Source organism: Larus michahellis, chromosome 18 (genome assembly GCF_964199755.1).
Source record: "Larus michahellis chromosome 18, bLarMic1.1, whole genome shotgun sequence".
Classification (NCBI taxonomy): Eukaryota; Metazoa; Chordata; class Aves; order Charadriiformes; family Laridae; genus Larus; species Larus michahellis.
The window spans coordinates 3,760,760-3,782,313 of record NC_133913.1 but is presented as its reverse complement, the minus strand read 5'-3'; the positions used below and the strand labels follow the sequence as shown (position 1 = coordinate 3,782,313).

The 21,554-nt window shown below is 47.4% G+C and overlaps 2 protein-coding genes across 11 annotated transcripts; one reads left to right on the top strand and one right to left on the bottom strand.

Annotated features, from left to right (window-relative positions):
- Nucleotides 1–1,182: 1,182 nt before the first annotated feature.
- LOC141732771 (E3 ubiquitin-protein ligase RNF113A-like) lies at nucleotides 1,183–20,500 on the top strand. The gene is made up of 12 exons (XM_074562140.1): nucleotides 1,183–1,307; nucleotides 1,649–1,725; nucleotides 1,849–1,953; nucleotides 2,914–3,021; nucleotides 3,306–3,415; nucleotides 3,620–3,726; nucleotides 4,288–4,377; nucleotides 5,242–5,335; nucleotides 5,978–6,084; nucleotides 6,572–6,845; nucleotides 15,957–16,114; nucleotides 20,087–20,500. The coding sequence occupies exons 1-10, from the start codon at nucleotides 1,208–1,210 to the stop codon at nucleotides 6,658–6,660; spliced, it is 987 nt and encodes a 328-aa protein (XP_074418241.1). The 5' UTR covers nucleotides 1,183–1,207; the 3' UTR covers nucleotides 6,661–6,845; nucleotides 15,957–16,114; nucleotides 20,087–20,500.
- STRADA (STE20 related adaptor alpha) lies at nucleotides 7,914–20,553 on the bottom strand. Of its 10 annotated transcripts, XR_012584164.1 has the most exons (14): nucleotides 20,475–20,521; nucleotides 20,194–20,278; nucleotides 18,855–18,912; nucleotides 17,962–17,990; nucleotides 14,262–14,364; nucleotides 13,618–13,739; nucleotides 13,376–13,484; nucleotides 13,133–13,256; nucleotides 12,081–12,252; nucleotides 11,297–11,401; nucleotides 10,787–11,028; nucleotides 10,065–10,107; nucleotides 9,515–9,914; nucleotides 9,279–9,395 (listed from the first exon to the last, which is right to left on the bottom strand). XR_012584164.1 is itself a non-coding variant. In XM_074562129.1 (13 exons), exons 2-13 carry the CDS (start codon nucleotides 20,227–20,229, stop codon nucleotides 9,243–9,245), a joined length of 1,296 nt encoding a protein of 431 aa, XP_074418230.1. In that variant the 5' UTR covers nucleotides 20,230–20,278; nucleotides 20,475–20,548; the 3' UTR covers nucleotides 7,914–9,242. The 10 variants fall into 10 exon arrangements, 9 of the variants coding, with proteins under 9 accessions (XP_074418230.1, XP_074418232.1, XP_074418233.1 ...); XM_074562129.1 differs by lacking the exon at nucleotides 9,515–9,914 and having other exon boundaries at nucleotides 7,914–9,395; nucleotides 20,475–20,548; XM_074562131.1 differs by lacking the exon at nucleotides 9,515–9,914 and having other exon boundaries at nucleotides 7,914–9,395; nucleotides 20,504–20,547.
- Between the last annotated feature and the right edge of the window lie 1,001 nt (nucleotides 20,554–21,554).

Here is a 21,554-nt window from a genome sequence, read left to right as displayed (position 1 = left end):
TGCACATAACATGCTCATGCTCTCTCGCATGGATGCACACACACGGCCCTGCCTACACACCTGTGCGCGCACACATGCACACACCCACTCACCCACACCCCCACACGCGCGCACACACACACATGTGCACACACACGCGCACACATGCACACACCCACTCACCCACACCCCCACACGCGCGCGCACACACACATGTGCACACACACGCGCACACACACATGCACACACACACTCACCCACACCCCCACACACGTGCACACACACGCACACACACGCACACACACACTCACCCACACCCCCACATGCGCGCGCACACACGCACACGCACGTGCATACACACGTGCAGACATCCACATGCACACATACGCACATGCACACACCCACACACGTGCGCGCACACACACACACTCACCCGCACCCGCACCCACATACGTGCACCCACATACGTGCACACACACGTGCGTGCACACACACGTGCACACACCCACACACACGCGCACACACACGTGCACACACACACACTCACCGACACCCACACGCACATGTGCGCGCACACACACATGCACACACACACACTCACCCCCACACACACTCACCGACCCCCACGCACACACACACACACACGCGCACACACACACGCACAGACACACGCACAGACACACGCACACACATACACGCACACACACACGCGCACACACACGCACGCACACACACGCGCGCGCACATGCTCGTGCTCTCACACACGTGCACGCTCACACTCACACACACCCACACCCACGACACACACGCGCGTGTGGGGGGCGCTGGGGCCCGGCCCTTCCCCCGTTGCCATGGCGGCGCGGAGGCCGCAGCGGTCCGCCAGGCCCGGGGGAGGCGGCGGGGCCGGGGCCGGGCGCGGGGGGCGTATCTCGGCCCTCCCGCACCCGCCGCGCCCGGGGGTCGCCGGGGGCCGGAGGGGACCCCAGCGGAGGAGGCCCCGAGGGACCAGGAGGAGGCCCCGAGGGACCCCAGCGGCCCGGCCCCCCCCCCGCTCCCCTCCCCGCCGGCAGGGGGCGCCCTCCCCCGGGGGCGCCGCGCTCCCCGGGGCCCCGACCCCCGCTCGGGCCGGCCGGTCCTCCTGGCCCGCAGGGGGCGCTGCGCAGCGCGGGGCTGGGGGGCCGGCTCGCGCGCCGCTCTAGCCGCCGACGGCAGTGGTCGGCGGCGCAAGATGGCGGAGGAGGGCTCGGTTTGCAGCTTCGTTTTCAAGAAGCGGGGCCTGGCGGCGGGCAGGGGCCGGCGCAAGCGGCCCAGCAGCGACCAGGAGCAGGGTGAGGGCCGTCGGGGGTTCGCGGAGGGCCCCGGCTAGCCCGCCGGGTGTCCGGTCGTTTCGGTACCCAGGGCAGGCGAGGGAGATCCTGGTGCCACCCCGGAGTGCTGCTCCTACACGGAGGGGCCTCGCAGCCTTCCCCAGCCGTGCCGATGTCTGTGTGGTGGAGGGGGTGAAGGGCTCTTCCCCGGCCGTGCCAGCGCCCTCGGGGGTTCCCCCGGCCTCCCGCACCTTCCCGTGGGCCTCCCCAGCCCGCAGAGGTGGGAGGCTGCCGGCACAGCCTGCATTTGGGCCGAGGTCCTGCCCCCGGGCACAGCTTTATCTCTGGGTTTTACCCCTCAGAGAGCAGCGGTGAGGAGGGCAGCACGGTGGTGCGGAAGGAGCGGCGGCGGGAGACCCCTAACCCCATGATCCAGAAGGTAAGGGAGTCACAGCAGGGCACTGCGCCATTCGAGGTGCATCGGCGGTGGCCTGCTGAGCTCAAGCGAGACACAGCGTTGGACCCTTCCGTCCTTCATACCTGCTGTCTTCTTGCCCCTCAGACCAGGAGATGCACGAAGGAGAGGCCCGCGTACGCGCTGAGCAGCAGTGACGACGAGGATCCATCAAAGGAGATCGGAGTCACTTACAAATCGACAAGGTCGGCGGTAAGGACTGGGCAAGAATGTGGCTCTAGGGTGTGAGGGCAGGTGGGACTGGCAGATCCCACACTTGATAGAGAGAATTTGCCTCTGCAAATGTGGGATCAGCCGTTTCTTCTTTTTTATCTATAGATGCACCTCCCTGTCCCTTCCCTTTTAGTAGACGAGCACTTTGTGCTAGGTTTATTCTCCTGATACCCCCTGCATCCTCAGGAGGCCATCTAAGGTTGGCCGTTCCCTCTTAGAGGTGGGAATTAAAACTCCGAGATACCACTGGATTTGCTCAACATCACGCAAAACTTTCAGGAGAGGGAGCACTTGAATCAGGTTTGCCCTACTGTTGGGTTCGTGTTTTCAGTTTTAGACCATCTTTCTCCACAAAGAATTCAAGGTGACTTAGGTGCTGTAGGAGAACGGGAAGGGAACGGGAGCAGATGTCACCTCCGGGGCTCCAGAACCGTATGGCACCTAAGTTGGATTTTGTTTTAATTGAGGCTGGCTGTAATTATTTGGTTTCTGTGCAGCTGTTCCTGAAGATCTGATAAAACCAGGAACAGGTGTCTGTTTAGTCTATTAAAGAGGAATCTGAACCAGATCCCTGTATTAAAACTGAATGTAAGCCACCCACAGCTGGGTTAAAAGTTCAGACGTAACATCCTGCGTGTAGGCGGGATCGTCTCATGACGGAAATGTTGGACACGGGAGACCTGAGCTCAGTTTCCAGCTAAGCCGAGGCTGAGCGTGAAGGAGTAAAGTAAGGACAAGCGTTTCCTGCAAGCACTAGGCCGGATCCGGCCCACGGGAGATTCTCCCTGGCAGGTGCTAAGGGGTGGTAGAGACTGGTGGAAGGTAAAGCAGAGCATGCCCAGTACTTGCTCTGTGACCAACCCTCCAGGTAGCCAAGGAGCTCTCTGTCTTGTACAGGTTTTCTCTTCACTGTTGTCACAAGTTCTTCTTGCTTTTCAGAAACCCGTTGGCCCAGAAGACATGGGAGCCACAGCAGTGTATGAACTGGACACGGAGAAGGAGAAGGATGCTCAGGCCATCTTTGAACGCAGCCAGAAAATCCAGGAGGTGAGTCAGACGTGCTCTGTAAGAGTTAATGCTCTGCAACAGGAGAACATGTGCTTTACTCATCCCCCTTCCACACACCAAGAAGAGTTTGAGTCTCTTTCTCCCTGGAAGCTTGAGAAGCCAAGAGTGTAACTCTTGTAAATAGGGGAACTTTCTGGCTTTATTGGCATCTTGGTATTAAGGAAGGCAGGGGTGGGAAGGGAGTCTGGTGTCAGAGAGGTGAAAGCCGATCTGTGTCATGAAGCTTTCCTGATCCTTAATCACCTTTCTTTTTGCTTTCCTAGGAACTGAGAGGAAAGGAAGATGATAAAATTTACCGTGGTATTAACAACTACCAGAAGTATGTGAAGCCCAAGGACACGTCAATGGGAAATGCCTCTTCAGGAATGGTCAGGTAGGTTGGGATGAGCCTCGGAGGACTGGGACCACAGAGGAGCTCAGGCACCCTCCCCAAAGGCACCTGTTCGGGGCTTGAACTTTGCTGTTGCTGCCAGCTTCTTTCTGTCTAACGAGTCCGGTGTCTGGTTCTGACCAGGCCTGCAGGGGCCTTCTCCACTGCAGCTGCGCAGCCGGCCTGAGCCTTCTCCCCCCCTTTCAGAAAAGGACCCATCCGTGCTCCGGAGCACTTGCGGGCCACGGTGCGGTGGGACTACCAGCCCGACATCTGCAAAGACTACAAAGAAACTGGGTTCTGCGGCTTTGGAGGTGAGTGGATTTTGCCTGCAGCTGAGCGCGTGCAGCACCGGATCTGCAAAGGGATCCAGTCCAGCTTGTGAGCCCGTGTTTGTGGCACCGAGATGTGCACTTCCTGATTTACAGGCACTTGTTTGCAGAGCTGGTGTGTGATGCTGTTGCAGAGTTGGTTTATGTAACGTTCTAGTCATTTGTGTTAGCCCTTCCGAAAGCTGATGGCCTCTAATCAGTGGCCGTAAGAGTCCTGGGAGGGACCCCTGGGATTTCCAGTGACCCACATTCCCACAGGTGTTCTGGCGGCTGAGGCCATGTGAGGGATGGGATTTCCTGTTCCTTATCCCGCTTCCCCTGTGTGTAAATGCTGGAACTGTCGCTGTGGCACACAGAGCGCAATCCTCAGGGCCTGTTGACCCTGAGAGGGGTCCTGCGCCTGCTCCAGGAGCACAGGCGGGCAGGGAAGCAATCGGGTCTCACCTGCTGGGCAAAGCTCGGGCTGCCCCTGAATGAGGTGTCCAGGTAACAGCTAGGCTGTGCCAGGTAGAGTGTTAATTCTTCTTTCTTTGTGCTGCTCAGACAGCTGCAAATTCCTCCACGACCGCTCGGACTACAAACACGGCTGGCAGATTGAACGGGAACTGGATGAAGGCCGGTACGGAGTCAATGGTACGGCACCACCCCTCTGCTCTCCCTCTCCCTAAGCTAATGGTGGATGAGGCCACCAGGTCTGCCTCTTATCGTGCCCTAAAGTGAATGTGACTTAGGGATATTGGGTCGCTAAGAAGGAAACGGGTCCTTTGCTGTCTCAAACTGCACAGGCCATAAGTTGAATTAATATTAGAGAGAAAGGACTCTATTCCAAAGCTGCGGAACTCACTGCTGCAGGATAACCTCAGGGCCAGTAACCACTGCAGTGCTGAGCAAACCTGCTGCTCTCACATAACCACTGACTGCCACCAGGGCAGATTATTTCCACTGGCTCTCTCTAAAAGGATAGCACTGCTGTTGTATGGGTCCCAGCTGGGGACATGTCACCATCTCCTGCCCCCCAGCTGCCCAGGAGGTGGGTTGTTTTCATGCTACATCACATCATTATTTCTTACTCAGTTTCCCAGGTGGCCCGAGGCTCATGAGTGTTGCTCATGAACCGCTGTGCAGCCGTAGGGAAGAGGGTGTTCTGTGTTCAGTTGGAGCTGAAGAGTTTGGTGGCAGGTGGTTTGGAAGAAAATATAAAAAATAGGAGGGGGCTGGAGGATATGTCTCTTTATAGCAGCCAGTGGGCGAGGTAGAAAATAATTTGTTCTTGTGAGATGAGCAACAGGCACGCTGGCTCATCAGATCTAATTATATCTCAGTCCCACATGTGTTACTGACATCAGCAACACCCAGATGCCAGAGCTCTATTGTTTCCAGCGAAGATTCAATCCCACCTGCTGTACTCTCTCCATACCTAATATTTCATGCCCCACGCATGGGCTGGTCGGGCTGCCTCTGCTCTTCCTCCAGTCTGGTTAACTTTGTCTTGTGCAGATGAGGAAAACTATGAGGTGAGCAGCGATGAGGAGGATATGCCTTTCAAATGCTTCATCTGCAGAAGTTCCTTCAAGAACCCCGTGGTCACCAAGTAAGTGGTTGTTTTGGCATAGGGAGCCAAGTGTCTGCTGTCAGTCGAGTCTACTAGTCATTCTGTGTCAAGCCAAATACAAACACTGCCCACAGGCTGGTGGGTGGAACCTGCTTGTTGTCTGCCATGGCTTTCTGGTGGGTGGGGAAATCCTCTGATAACCAGGGAGTCTTGTAACTGCGTCTGGAGCATCTTCTTGGAAGGGATCTCAAGCCTTTGTTGTCTAGGCATCTCTTAAATCTCCACAGATGGTGCCTGATTACATCATCTTTCCCCTCAACTTTGAGATTTTGTTTTCATGCCATCGTTGCTCCTGGACGCTGCATGGCACGCTGCATCGCGTGAGCAGAGCAAGAAGCATGGGGAAGCCAAGAGCTTGCCAAGGCTGAGGAGCAGGCTGGGGGCAGCGTGGACAGCACGCGCTGCTGGCCCTCTCCCACACTGCTGGCTGTCTCCTGGGAACCTAGCGGCTCTGTGCCATCACATCAGCGAAGCACTGATGAAACCCCTTCCATGGGGACAATGCAGAGGAAGCTCTGCACGTAGCTGACTTTTGTATCCCCCCAGTAGTCGGTAATTTCTAACTCGTGGGCACAGCAATTGTTTCTGGTGACATGCAGCAGCATCTGTGTCTCCATACAGGTGTAGGCATTACTTCTGTGAGAGCTGTGCCCTCCAACACTACCGCAAATCCCAGCGCTGCTACGTCTGTGACAAGCAAACCAATGGCGTCTTCAACCCAGCAAAAGGTAGTGGGCCCCTGTGGGAGAGGGGGCTTTCAGAGGGAGCGTCTGGAGCAGCAAAGGCACCAGCTCCTGAAGTGTCTTCTTGGTGTTTGGCTGGAGCTCATAGCTCCTGGCTGCCAGCAGAGCTTCCTTTAGTGCGGGGAGACACTAAATCATGGCCTGGGTGGCTGCGTAGGTGCAAAATGGGGTTGCCCCGTAGGTTGCCCAGATGGGGAACTCGGGGAGTGTGGCTCCCGGTGGGGGGATGTGCTGCAGGAGCGGAGGTAGCAGCTGGTCTGATGGTCAGTAACGCACTGATGGATTCTCTGACTGTAACATCTGTTGCCCTGGACTCAGCAAACAGTGGTAATTCCTTGCTGAGCCTTTGTGTGGGCAAATGCAGCTGCCCTGGTTCTTGTGGAGATGGGTGTCTGCAGGACCTGGGCACCTGGCTTTGGTGTGGGACAGCCCCTGCCCCTGGAGTCTCATCCTGCCTATTCCTGTTTTTCAGAACTCATGGCAAAATTGGAAAAACACAAAGGGGAGGAAGAAGAGGAGGAAGAGCAGCAGCATTCAGACCATGGAGAGGATCCACAATAGCAGAGCACCCTGTTTTGTATGTAGCTGAATAAAGTTTTCATAGGAGGAAAAAAAAAAAAGCTCCCAGCAGTTGCCTTGGGGCCAGCAGCTGTACCCAGCTTGCGTATCCAACCAGGAGCTACTAAAACAGTGTCCCCACCGTGCCAGACTCCCTGCTTGCTGCTCTAAGGCATAAGACAGAACAGGTAAGGTCAGACTCGAGAGTCGTGGCCGAGTATGGCTGTCTACCACCATGCTGCCAGCAGGACCCCAGCAGTTGTCCCCGAGTGCAGCAGTGCACTGGGGAAGGAGGTGTTAAAGGCTGTGCGTTCAGTTACTTCATAACTTCTTTTTTTGACCAAGGTGTTGCTGTTCACTCCTAACTTTGCACTGGTCTTGCTTGCTTGGGGTTGCTGTGTAAGCATAAAACTATCTCTAAGTTAATTTAAGTCCATAATTGTTAAGCATTAAGTGAGCCGAAAGCATGGAACAGGATGAGAAATATTAGCTTGCGATAAGTTCATCCTTCACCCTAAAAATGCAAGCTCAGGGGAAGGCAGGCTGGAGTGCTGCAGTTATTTGTGATTTATTATAGCTCAGTGTTTTCCCTCATGTCCCTTCTGCCTGCCTCTTGGTTCCTAGGAGGATTCAAGAGAGGCTTACAATGGCAGTGGGAACACCTCTGTCGAAACATCCCTCTTCTGTGAGGAAACCCATCTCCTCCAAACCATCCCTAACTCGGTCCCAAAGGTTTTATGCTGAGTGTTACCGTGTTTTTTTTCTTGCTGTAAGTACCAGTGACCTAGTCTGTGCTCAGGCTTGTGGGAGAGGGATAAGGATTTTTGCAAGCTGCAGGCTTCATAACAAGATAGGAAATTAAGATCTACTTACTATAATACAATTAAAGCGGGAGCCAAACCTGGTCCTAGAGAGGAAGCAGAAGTGGGCTCGTCCTTTCTGGTAGAGCCTGCCCTTACAAACGCCCCTGCTCTGGCAGAATGAGTGCGTTCTACTGAAGCTTTCAGAAGAGAGCAAGAGTGGTTGTTTGCAGCTTCTTGCTTTAGTTTAAAGAAATACAGTTTTGAAACACGAAGGCAGTTGCTCCCGGGTGAGCCGTACACCAGCAGCTGCCTTCAGCTGGGTACGTTCTAATGGCACCCAGCTGGGGCGCAAGCAGCACCTTTGAAGTAAGGAAAGGAGAAGAGAGTAAGCGTGCACAGCCAGCCTGTGTCATCACTTGTGATCCATTCCATCATCTTGCAGCAACAGCAGACTTAAAAAAAACAACTTCAGAAATATTTTATTTGTTTTGGCAAAAAACTAGAGTAACAAACTTTATCTGGGTTCAAGTACAGTTTATAAACACAAGAAGGACCTGTTGCCAGCACCGCTACTCCCATCAACCACACCTACAGGACTGGATTCTCAGTGCTTCGTTACAGAGTAGAAAGACATCCAGCACCCATGGTCCTTGGAAGGGTCAAACTAAAAGCCTTAAATACACCTCCAAAAAACAAATACCATGGACTGGGGGAGAGCTGCCACGGCAGCAGGGCAGAGTCACACAGCCGTGAATCAAGGGGAGCCACGTGAGAAGCAAGCTTTTACCTGTCAGTCAGACAGGGAAGGCAGAACAGCAATGGTAATGGAAGGCTTAACATCAGTTCTGTACATGATGTTCAAGGAGGAGTCATGAGCAAGAGGATTTAGCATGAAAATGGACTTATTTTTCCTCTGTGCCAGGGTAAGTCACGGAGAAAAAGCTGGTATGAGTGTTATGTGCTGTGAAACCAGCCCAGCTAACGGGAGGCTCAACAAGATGTGCTGTAGGGATAAAAGAGCTGGTACGTTGTACGGGCGTACACACTCGCTTTGGTGACCCAGGCAGCCATGGGAGGAGATGCTGGAATGCCCTGTCTGACCTGGAGTTCAGAGTGCTCAGCCTCAAGTGAGAGGAGTCTCTTCAAAAGCTCTCTCCAGAACTGGAAGATAAGAATCCAGTGCTGCAGAGGAATTCCTGATGCAGCAGATGTGCCTGGAACAGAATCCGGTCATCTTTGATCTCCCATTTTCTATCACAAAGCAGTGACTAAATTTAAGAACATAATCCCTCTTTTCTCCACCCTCCAAACTCACCCTGTAACAGTACTCGGACTAGTTCTAAGAGAATGCCCAAAACTAAGAGCTGCCTGCCTCCCCTTAACTCTAAGGCACCCTTAAAAGAGAAAGAACCAAAGAGGGTAGGGACATGCAGCCTTCGACTGTGATACGAGGAAGCCAGTGATTTTTAGAAACACATAAATAGAGACTAAACAGACTCACTCAACCCATTCAAGTGATCTGCCAGCACTCAGCTGTGAGAACTGGGGCTCTGGGCACTGCACCATCTGGAATACTCCACAGTTCCTTGGGGTTGATCCTTTTCCAGCTTAGGTCTGTCCCATTTGTTTCCAGGCTACTTCCTAAGTAAAGAGGCAGCTGAAGTTCCTTCCCAAGGACCTGTAAACTCTTCTATGTGTAACATTCATCACCTTTTATGAACAGGACCAATAAATTACAATGTCCAGAAAGCTGCTCCAGAACCAGGTGGAGTCCTTGTTTTTCTAGAATTCCCAGTCATCCACATCCAGCTGCTCCAGGTTTGACACCAGCCCAAAAATGCCACTGGGATCCTGGGGCCGCGTTCCTTCAAAATTGGTGATTGGGGTGACAGGGCGCAGAAGTTCAGGGAGTGCTTCAGAAGCACGGCGCTTGATCTGCACAGAAAGGAGAGAAGGGGGCTGCTGAAATGCTTCCCTGCGATCGCCCGTCACAGACAAGCAACAACAGTGCGTGGTTATGGGTAGAAAGTAAGAATACAGTATTATCCTCCCACCTGCACAGAGAGAGATGCAGGGCTTTCACACTGCGTGTCGTAACAAGGAAGTGCTTTGCATACAGTCTTGCCAGTAGCTCTTGGGTACCGTAGTGGTCCTGATACTCCCCTCAGTGAAACAGCCCCCCAACCCTCAGCTCAGAGCAAGCCAGACAAATCATCCCGGGGGCAGGAGAGCCTCTGCCTTTTCTCATGCCAGGGCTGGAGCTCGCCAACCTGCTGCACAGCTGGAAGCAATGCACAGGCCACCTCGGTTTGCTCTCAGTAAGGACGAGGTTAGGACTGCCTTGCCGCCATGCTCCGTGGGTGAAAAGCTTCTGGCATACAGGACGGGCAGATTTATGTCCTCCTAGAAAAGCCAGTTCCCCTCCCAGGACGATGTGAGGATCACCAAGCTGCACTACAATTAAGACACCCAACTGATGTAATCCTTTCAGATCACAGAAAATTCAGCAACTCGACATTCCCACCCTCAGGTTCAGTGACACAGCGAGACAACAACTACAGAAAAGCCACTGTTCTTTATCTGCAGATTAAATGAGTTCCTTACCTGCTTGAAAAAGGGATGATTAAGCAGCGTGCCTGCACTTGGCCTGTAGAAGGGAGTTAGAATAAAGTAAGCATACAAGAAATTGCATCAATGTTTAAAGTCAGTCAGTGGAACAAAGAAAAAACCAGAGTCCTTCCTGCCTCAGCTATAGGATATCTGCCTTTTGTAACCGGTAGCACTGTTTATTATGTTCACATGATGTTTTATGCAAGTGGTTCAGCCTTCTGTGCAAGTTACCTACTTGTACACCCCAACATTTGGTCAAGGTAAAGTTTCTGAACAGTGTGGTGTGCTAGGGAAGTTTGTCATGGCTAAAGATGACCTCACACTCCCTACAGAGGAAAATACAGTTCCTGATCACTTTCCATCGATATCCTCCGCTGGCTGAGCAGCAGACATTCGCAGTGATGGGAACTGGGTAAACAGGGCCTCACAGGGACCAGAAAGTCAAGTTGTTCAGTTTATTTTCCTGACGTGTAGCACCACTCTACCCCCCAAAGAAGGCTGCAGAGTAATTCTTCTGGCTCTCTTATAGAAAGTGTCTAAAAGCGTTAACACCGCTCTTGGTTTACATACTTGGACTGCTCTTCTCAATGCACGCAGCACATCCTCACTCCACTCCACTTTTGGAAGGAAATTCAAATACCCTCTGCTGGCTCTCACTGTTTCATCAGCCCTAGAATAGCACAGGTCCACGAAGAGCAGCTTTCACCTGGCTTTACCTGAAATCGGGGTTCCGCTGGAGGCACTGCTCTACAAAGTTATGGAAGTAGGTGGAGAAGGTCCGAAGATAAGGGTGCAGGGCTGGCTCTCCGTTGGCCGCTCTCACATTGCTAATAGCCATGCTCTCGCCCATCCCATAGTTAGCACTTGAACGGGAGGTTTTCATAGTCAGCTCATCAGCAGGAATTGTGGTGGTGTCTAGCAGGCAGGGAACAGTTCCATTCAGTTTTTCCAAGAGCATCTGTAAGAGAAGGGGCATAAACAACATCACACACAAAAAGACCAGATGATTAATATTTCTCAGTGGATTTCTAACGTCCTCCGAATTTGGACGTGACCATTCTGACACCAGAGGTTCAATACAGAAGCACTGCAGTTCTATGAAAAAAGCTGCAATGAGATGGGAAATCAGGAAGGCACGGCACCCTCCTGTCTTCACAGCCCAGTGCAGCAAGGCAGTTCCCCGTGCCAGGATGAAGGATGAGAAAGGAACAGCTTTTAAACCTTACCTGAGTAGAAGGCATGTCTTTAAATGGTACGTGTCCATTTGCCAGCTCACAGGCTGTTATCCCTACACTGTAAATGTCAGATTTTGCATCGTAACCCTGGAGGTTCTAGATGAAAAGGAAAAGAAAAATTAGCCTTGTGGACTTACACGTGATGCATGGGCAATGCCCATGTTTCAATATGCAGAACAGCACCCCAGAATGATTAGAGCAGAAATACAACCCACATATAGGCTGGTTTATTGTGGTGGTGGTAGTGGTTTTTTTGTTAAGACACACAGTTAAGGGCAACATTTATTTAACCGAAATGAGCTAGCTGGTAGGGATGGCATCCACCTTAGGGTAACTGGCATTTAATGTAACACTTCGATAGTGGGAAGAATCTGTAGAGGTACCTACAAGAAAACTATTCAGTGAAACAGAGATCAGATCAAATTCTACCCACTCGCCCTGCGCCTCCCCCAAGTGTCTTTCCTCTAGCCTCTCCCCTTCCTTTTCCTTGGATTTGCATGCACTTTTGTCTGGAGGGAAAGAAAAGACAATGCCGTAACACAGGCTTCTCAGCAACTGCCCCTTTTGACAGGAATACAGGTTTCCCCTTGCTAGGGATCATTGGTTTTACTGGAAAAAGGATAGAAAAAAAAAAAAGATAAAGCTCATAATGAGAAAAAGTAGCCTTGTGGCTTTTGTTGTGTTCCCCACCACACTTCCTAAACATGCCATAAGAACTCAGAAAATTATACAGATACCATATAACACTAAAAACTAGGATTTTTTTTTAACACACCTGCTGCAAGACTTCAGGACTGAGCCAAGGCAGGACTTTGATGCTGTATTTGGGGAAGTCATGAACAACCTTGAGTCGCTGCCCATGGTTGATCATACTTAGATTACTTCGCAGGCCAGAGAGGTACACCTTCCCATCCACAGAAATCAGGATATGGCTGGCTTTAACACTCCTGAAAATAAGTAAAAACAGTCAGCTTCTCTGGCCTCAAATGAGTTAATGTTCCTTACAGCTTTCCCAGAAAGGCTTTGTGCGGAAGGGCACTGCAAAGGATTTAAGGCAGGCACAGGCAAGCTGAATTTCTTGTACAGTGCATATAGTAAAAGTAGTAACAACCAATAACCTCAAACTTTCAGCATCTGAAATTTAAGAAGAGGGATGCATCAGAGAAGAGGAAAAATATGCTAAGGCGTGGAGACAGTGATTTAGAAAGAGACTAAGAGAAGCTGTAGTACTAAACAGAAATTCATCCTTAGTAAGCACCCATGGAAAGGATAAAAACCTCAGCTCAAAGTGCAGGACAATACTTGATCAGCCTCCTACCAGGAGTCTGAGACTCCTATCAACCATCCTGAATGCTGCGCAAAACCAGCTTCTACAAATGTTAACAGGACTCTATTCACTTTGCAGGTTCCCAAACAATGTTTCTGTGGCAAGGAGGAGTGCAGGACTGAAGGTTATGGACACAGGACCTTTAACAGGAACAGGGCAAATAACCACTCCGCCACTGTCAGTCTCAATTTGGAGACTATCAGTAGTATCTGAGCAGAGCCTTAACAAGTCAGCCTGTCAACACGAGCTGCAGTTGTGATTTTAGATACACAATGGTCTTTGGGATAAGTTTGTTCCACAGTGACGCTTTCACGCAGTTTAGTAAAAGCAAAAATACAATTTTTCGTAAGTACCAAACTGACTTGCTCTAACAGCAGAGCAATACAAAACTTAATAATGCATTCCGCATCTCTTGAACTATCCACTCCGCTCTAATGATGAGCAGTATTTCTGAGAACTTCCAACAGAAGGAAAATAGGTGGCCTTTTTTTTTTAAATACCTATGTACATAGCCCATATGGTGGATGTAGTCAAGTGCTTTCAATACGCCTTGGAGGATGTATGCGATAGCCAGTTCACTCATCCCATCCATAAAATGGGTACAGATTAGATCTTTTGCAGAACCTAAAAAGAAACAAAACACCTCTTAATTGGTCAGAAAAAAAACCCCAAGGATACTTCAGCTCTTAAATTACATTTCACAGAATGTGATGGTCAGACAAAGGTATTCCCTCTCCACCTACCATAGGCCATGAAAGATGTCACTACCCATAGCTCATTGTCAGCTATGAAAGTTGCTTTGTACGGCACAATGTTAGGGTGGTTGAAGAGCTTGGAAACATGAAGTTCCCCCTAAAATTAAAAAAAAAAGATATTTTGATTCAATTTAGTAAATGCAGAAATATGAGTACCGTATTGCTAAGCACTGCGCCTGCTGTCTGTGCTCTCCTAAACTTGCATTACGGTATTAGTGGATTCGCGTTACCTGCAAGAATGTGACCATTTCATTTGTGCAGGCCTCCAAGTTCACTCTTCTGACTGTGACATACTCTCCTGTGGGTTTATACCTGGCCAGGTTCACAACCATCAAGTCTTCGAAGCCTCTGCCTGAAAGAAAAGGCATTAAAGCTTCAGCAATATCTCTGGAACCACACACTTCTGGAAAACTCCTCCAGTCCTTGACCCTTAAATAATCTTTACGTTCATTTACTAAAACTATTTTGGCCTTGTGAAAAAGGGTAATCGTTCCATCAGATACCACCTTCCTTGGCATGTATCCCATTAAGAGAAAACCTCCTAGCCAGTAATATTATCCTGTCTTTCAAGTTCAGAACTGAGGTAGAAATAAAATGATTAGGCCACAGCCCCATCAAGGACAGGGACAGGTTTCAAGCTGCTTCTGCTGACTTTGTACTTCACACTCAGTATCGTTAACCCACCACATGCCTCTTTCAATTGAAAGCCTCTAGGACTGGCATCTCATTTTTTATTAAAGTAATTTTAAGATCAAAGAGGACAGGAATCTAATGTAAAAAATAAGCTATCAATCAAGAAAAGGCCAACAAATACGCAGCAGTTATTTTCTTTGTGAAGCGGACTTCCAATCCTCTAGCCCACGAGTAGCATTACCTATGATAGTGAGCAACTCATAACAGCTGCTGTCTGGTAGGAAGTTGCTCATGGTGTCCCTTTTAGGGGAAGAAGCTATCGACTCGGAGCTCGCCTCATTTGCCTGGGGTGAAAAAAAAAAAAAAAAAAAGTCAGGTCAAGAGAAATAAAGAACATGTGCTGGAAAAATCATCTGCTCCTTATATTATCATACACCTTAAAATAAAAAGACAGTACTGAATATAGAAGAGAGAATTTAACTGTTGTTAAAATAATTTTAAATAGTATTTTATCAATTGAAATCCAGGAGATGCCTCATTTCAGAAGATCCAGACATCTGTGTTTCAAAACATGTAACCATAACAAGTAGGTTCTTAATTACAGCAAGCTAGAATTTCTTGAGGAATATTTGGATAAAGCCAATTACTATTCCCCAGGACAGCTTAAGCACTGCTTTATGGTAACTACCTTTCTCCCATTACTGTGCCACCATCCTGTTGCCTCAGCAAAGGCCAAAGGAAAGCTTGTTTATAGCACTTCTCTGCACGGTGGCGGTCAGCATTCCTGTCTGCTGCTGGGGCTTCTGGTTTTCAGCTGCTGATCTGTGATAAGACCAGCGCAGCTGAAGCTGCTTAGCTGAATGGTGGAATGACAAACTAACTTAGCCCACGATATGAAGATCAGACACACATGAGAAGAGAAGCTCCAAATGAAAGCAAAAACTGCAAAGCATTAGTGCTTATAGGAAAAAAAAAAAAAAAAAAAAGGAAAAAAGAAGGGAAAAACCCCACACCACAGAAGGAAGCAGCACTCCCAAGCCTGTCATTTTTCTTCACTACATCTGACATAAAGCTACCTGCTTTATTTACATACACATAAATCTTTCCAAGCAGGATTTTGCAGAAGACAAACTTCAATGTTCTTGCAAGTTCCGTTATACCTGCCAACTCCCTCAAATTTCCAAAGTCACAAGGAGAGCATCCTAATGGGGATCCAAATTTATTTGGTGTCTAAGATTGGATTTAGTTATCTCAAATTTCCAGCACATTAACTCCTCCTGACATTTGGAACTCCAGCTCATTTTTTCCACCTCATTCTTCATCAACTGCAAATGCCCTTTATCAGACCTTTTCTCATGGTACAAGAAGCAGAAAAGGCTTGTGCATTTTCCTATAGTGACAGCAAATACTCTTTTTTCCATCACTGAAAGATGGAAACAACACAGTGACAGCTGAAAAACAAGGAACTTGCTATTCTACACTCAGTCCAGGGTAAATGTAGTGCAATAAACACAGACATGAATTTGCTATAAATTACTTTTGGGTGCCTAAGTATATTTTGGGAGTAACCTAACAGTCAGTCTTCCCAAGTTCCACCTTTTCAGCTGACTTTGAAAAGCACGCGTTTCACCTCTCTCTCCCTACATTTAAAATAGGTATATTTTTCAGTTAAGGGAAAAGGCAAAACTTAAGATTTGTGAACAGTGCCAGGGTATACTTTCAGCTCAAACAACTCCAGCACAGCAACTCAGTCGTGTTTCATGATAGCTAACCCCTGAGATCTCAGCAGTCCCAAATCCTTTATTCTAGTTGTAACATTACACAGTGCTGTTCCTGGGCTGAGAACAGGCAGCAACTTTCCATTCACGATTTCAAACTTCTGTTAAAGATGCCTGTCAATCCTGATCTCAATTGTATCATTCATTACTTCTTCCAGCAATTTCACACAGTTCTGTCAACAGCAGATTGCCAGGAGAGACACACAGGCAGATGGAAACCTCTGAAGCAGAAAGGCACCACCAAGGAAATGAAAGCGGGAGGCTCTGATAAGCAGCGTTATGGAGCGATGACAGCTGGTGAAACACTGAGCAATATGTAAGTGGTTTGCTTTAATAAAGTCCACTCCAGATATAGCATAAGCCAACAAAACAGATGCAGAAAATTAAAAAAATTTAATCTTATTAATGGTGTAGGCTGTTTCAACAGTAATGGAACAATATGGTAAATTCCCTTTTTAAAAGTCTTCCAGTACATCAGAGGTCTCACTCTCACATCACTCACCTCTCTTCATGTTAGCAGTGACCAATAACTGAGAGTTAATGCAAAAGGAGCTCTACCAGAAATTTATCAACATCATAGAAGAGTTTAAAAAAAAAAGTTAAACTGAAATGTCATTTATGAAATACTGCAAAAAAGCTCCTCAGTGGTTTCACACAGGACAACTTTTGGTGTATGGTCAAAAGCAAAAGCAGTTGCAAAATGAAGTCAGATATGACTAGCTTTATGGCACGACATTCATTAAGAGCTAGCTTTCCGGCTTGTTGATTTGATTTTAATTTGAGATAGATTTAAGGAAATTAATCTTTGAAAGGCAACTACTGTTACAAATGCCATAAGAAAATCAGTTATGTGATGCTAGTGAGGATCTGCATTTGCCAAATGACATTCATCTGAGTTAGGAAGAGGGAATATCGGTTCTGTTCTGCTGCCTTCCCCTCCACCTCCTCATCCCCTCACTTACTTTCAGCATAAGCAACAAAAATTTTCCTCCCATCCCTCTCTCCAAATTATTTACCTTCTTCTATAGCCCTGCTGGAAAAAGTAAGCTTTTATTTAAATGTAAAAATCAAAATGAGAGTCATCAATATCCCTGCAAAGGTGTCCAAACCCCAAGTGAATACTGTAACAAAACCAAAACAGATGCTAATCTCAGTTTGCTTCCAGTCCAGCATATGTGTAACACTCAGCAATTTAAAAAAGGTGTGAATTTACTTGACTTTATACAAAACATTCCATATACATCTCATATTTTGAGCTTTGTTTGTGCCAGTAAATTACAGACACTGGCACAAAAATCAATTCTAAGCAGCTTGAACTGACACAGTTATAATCAAATCACACATAATTCATGTTTGTAATTAGCTTAAACTAGAGCAACACCTGCACAGAGAAATGTTTCAATATGGTGTGGGCAGGTGGGAAATAATTTAGACAAATATATTCTATTGTAAGTTGTGTTGAGCATTGTTCATTATGAAACGGATAGTGTGCAATCAGGGTCTGCAAAACAAAAAGCATCAAGGTACAGTTCTCAACTGCCACATTTTGGCTTTACGTTTTTGAACAGACATTCCATGTTTGCTTGTGATTTTAATTTTTAAGAGGCAAAGCTCTCTAAGCATGCATGGAATTGGCTCTGAAGATGACCAGACAAGAGGAGATAAAGTCACTTCAAGCTGAAAATTACATGATATTTGGTTTTGATGTTGGAGCCTCTGTTGTGGCTGCACTACAGGGAAATCAGAACCAACGTGTTCAGAAGGGAACCCTGGTTTTGAATGGAGCACATGAAATTTTTTGAGCCTAGTTTTCAGAAGTCCCATAAACTAACCTCTTCCTTTTATTCTAAAAGACAGTTATAAGAGATTAGCATCTCTGAAGAATCAGATCTAAATCATCTCAAAAACAAGACCCCTGGGGGGATGGGGGAACGACGACGCAAATACAAATCCAAGAGATTAAGTTTAAAGTTTTGCCTTGTGACATACAGTTTGAAAACCACACACCAAAATCTCCACTCCAGGGTGAAACCTGTTTCCACACTTGTAGAGCTAAATATAGAGATGAAATATATAACTAAGGTAAAAAGAAAAATCAAACTTCCACAAGGAATAATCTCCATGCAATGAACCACAGCACCACAGCCTGCAAAAGTCACTTACTTTTCTCCGAGAGTCACCCGGAGGCTGCTCTGGAGTAAAGAAATTAATTGTTCACCATGTTGTGTTCAACAGATACCCATTAAAAATAGAGTTGGAAAACTGAGTAAATAACCCTGCATGATACTTCTTGATACCAAATATATACAATATTTTTTAGACAAAGACATTTAATTTACACATAAGGTTGCAGCACTAAAAATAATCCAATGGTAGTACAGGTATGGGAACTAGAGATTCAAATAGTGCTACTGTTCATATATTCAACATAAATGTAAGGTTACAATTTTCTTACTATACCTCTAAACACAATTTCAAAATGACATATCTAATTCGCTTACATACAGAAGAGACTATCTAAAGTTTATTTAAAGTAGTGAAAATTCTTTCACTCCACCTGGAAGCTCAAGATCTAGACATCTTTCCTATGCTCTGATTGCTTTCCATGTCACTGACCAGGAATTACGCATCCTAGTGGGCAATTTTGCTCCTTATGCGCAAAGCAGAACAGAAACCAATCAGCTCTCCTGCAGGCACACTGGGGAGCTATCATCAGAGTTTCAAAATCCATTTTTACTTGAAATATTATAATTAACCTTCCCAAACCCTAAATCTCTATTTTGCATAGGAAAAAAGTGATTATGCTCAGAAATCCAGAATGCAGGGTCTGAAAATAGTACTGCCATCAACATGAAACTGATTTCCAAATAACTTGCTAGATCTCGGACGCTTCCATGTTAACTTTATATGGTTAGCCCACTTGAATAACCAGATCTGGTGCTACAACCAGATCTATTAATCTCTTTTACTGTTAAGATACATACAACCAAACTCACAGACCTTGCGGCTAAAATAAAACATTTCTAACAATGTCATGTAACAGGAGGAAAACTTACCTCCAAACAGTTCGAACTCTCTTAAGCCTTCAACAATGAATTTTTCAGACACCCACCGCTGAGAGAAAGAAAAAAATCCCCCAGACAATTAGTTATTCCATCTAGAGACAAGTTTCTTTTCCCTTTCCCCCATAAAAAAAACATAAGAGAATCATAGGACTTCAAGGATTTTACTGTGGTCTGACACTGATTAGCTGCAACATCAGAGCTACATCCTTACTTTGGACAAGGATATTCTCTCCTTGTGCCACTGTGATGGCAGGCACCCAGCAACCACAGAGGTGCTGTTGCTTTTCCTGACCAGCATGCACTTGCAATAAAGTTAACATCATTTTAGATCACTCAAACAAGAACTGTTACACATGCACAGACAGCAAAAATAATAAGCACAATACAACTCCCTTATATAGGCAAATAAAAGTTATTTGCTTCGGTGTAATAGTGTTAAAAACAGCTTTAACTATTTACAATTAGGTGATGTCTTAAAGAACTTAAATATTTTGGCTACATATCTATTGACTGAATGATGCAAAATTAGAACACAAGTAATTTAAAGCTGCTATTCTCTTCCCGAATTCATGCTTAAGATTCAGAGCAAGCATTAGGTTGTGCAGAGAAATGTTTCTACCAGTCCATTCAACTCTGTGATTCAAAGAAAAATATATATAAACGCACAATAGAATATGCAATTTTAGGCTTGCAGAGTGTTAATCATGAAGTTAGCATTACATAAGCAATCACAAACACTCCAACACTAGAATTTGTCTACTCAGTAAAATAACTGAAAAAAATAGCTTATGTTTTTCAGTGCAAGGGAAGCCAGTCCTAGAAAGCACCAATGAGTCTTTAGGTGATGATGACTCAAAACTCCTATATAACAATATCATTTTAAGGCATAAAAAGTGGTTTTCTCGCATGAAACGACCTCACTTAAAAATGCAGAATTAAACAAAGCTGTTGTGTTTAGCTTTCCAAGCTAAGTTTAGAAAAACAGAAACTCTGGATGGTGCAACACAGGTCAGACAGTAACTTCTTAAAGAAAGGTAGGAAATACTCAGCATTACCGCACTTTTTCTTAATTGCGAGGCTTATTACAAACCCCTTGCACTGCACAGCAAGGAGATTCAGGTGTGCAAGCAATAAATACTTCGGCGCAGGGCCTTTTTAACTAGTACCTAGCTTGCACAGCGATACCCTGCCCTATAATTAGCACGTTTTCATGCGTTTTTAAGGTGCTTTCCAGGAGGCCGGCCCCGCCGCCGCTCCTCTGCACAAGCGCAAGGCAGACTCTCCCGACAGGCCGGCGTCTGAGGGAAGCTGAAAGGTGTTGAACACTCACCCTAATCCGTTCGGGTTTACTTACAAGAAAAGACATGGAATCCGCCTTTGTGTTACCACACGCAGCTCGTAAAAGGACGGGCAACCTGCAGGCACAACAACAGCGGGTCACCCCCTCACTGAGCCCCGCCACGGCCAGCGCTCACCCGAGGCCCGGCAGCCCTAGGCCGGGAGGGCCCTACCGGAGCGGGGGCGGCCGGTAAGAACCGCCCGGGCCCCTCAGAGCAGCGACCTCCCTCCCAGGGCAGCGACCTCCCCGCCGGTCCCCCCTCGGCCCCTCACCCGTTCCTCAGGCTGCGGCCGCCGCTCACCGGCAGGAGACGCTGCGCGTGTGACGCCAGCACGCCGCGCCACGTGATGCGGCTCGCACGCAGGTCGCGCGCGTGACGTCAGCTCGGAGGCACCCGCCCGCAGGAGCGGCGGGAAGCGGCCGGCGCCATGTTGGTTCCATCAACGAGCAGGCGAGGCCTCGCCCCCGCCATCGGTGCTGCTGCAGCGCCCGCACGGCCCCGGCATCAAAGGCAGGGGACAAGTCTTCCATCTCCACCCACCCCCGCCCGCACAAGGGGAGAGATGCTTCCTCCAGCTATGGGCCCTCTCCCAGCAACCACAGCCCTCCCAGGGAGCAGGTCCTGGTGGATCCTGTCCAGCAACACGGCTACTGCGTATAGAAAACCTACACTGAAACCTACCCAGGACAAAGGGGGCTTCGAGATTCTACTAGATGAAAGGAACAACGGACTCCATCCAAGTAAAGTAGGCAAGCGGAGTGTTTCAATTACATTTTACTCTTCATTAGATTGTTCATTTGAATGTTCATATTACAAAATTAGCTGCCATGGCCCACAAACATATGGGACTTCAGGAAAGCTGTCCACTTACTCAAAAGAGCACAAACTAGTATTTCCTTTCAGAGAATTGTGTGAAATAATACCGTATTAATCTTTAAAGCTAAATAGTGCTAAAATTTCACATAATCTACATTAGTTTTGTTTTTAAATAATTTTACCAACCATTATAAAATTAATGTATTTGCATGTATCAGATTACAGACATTTGCATTTAAATCAGTGTGAAGTATCCCATGCTGGAACAAGAAGTTTAAACAATTGCTGTTTCAACAGCAGCTCATTCTTATTGCCTCAGAATCAAGTTTGCACAAAGTACTGAACAAGAAAATGCAAGACATTGTTTCCCCACAAAACTGTTAAAAGTCTGTTACAAGCAACAATAAAACGCCTTCAAGACAAGAAGCATTTATAAAATGCAGTGCCCTCTCAGTTAGCGAAGTGCTTGCACGGGGGCATTCACTTCATTCTCTCCATTTATATTCAAAAACCTGAAGTGATAATTTCCCAGATG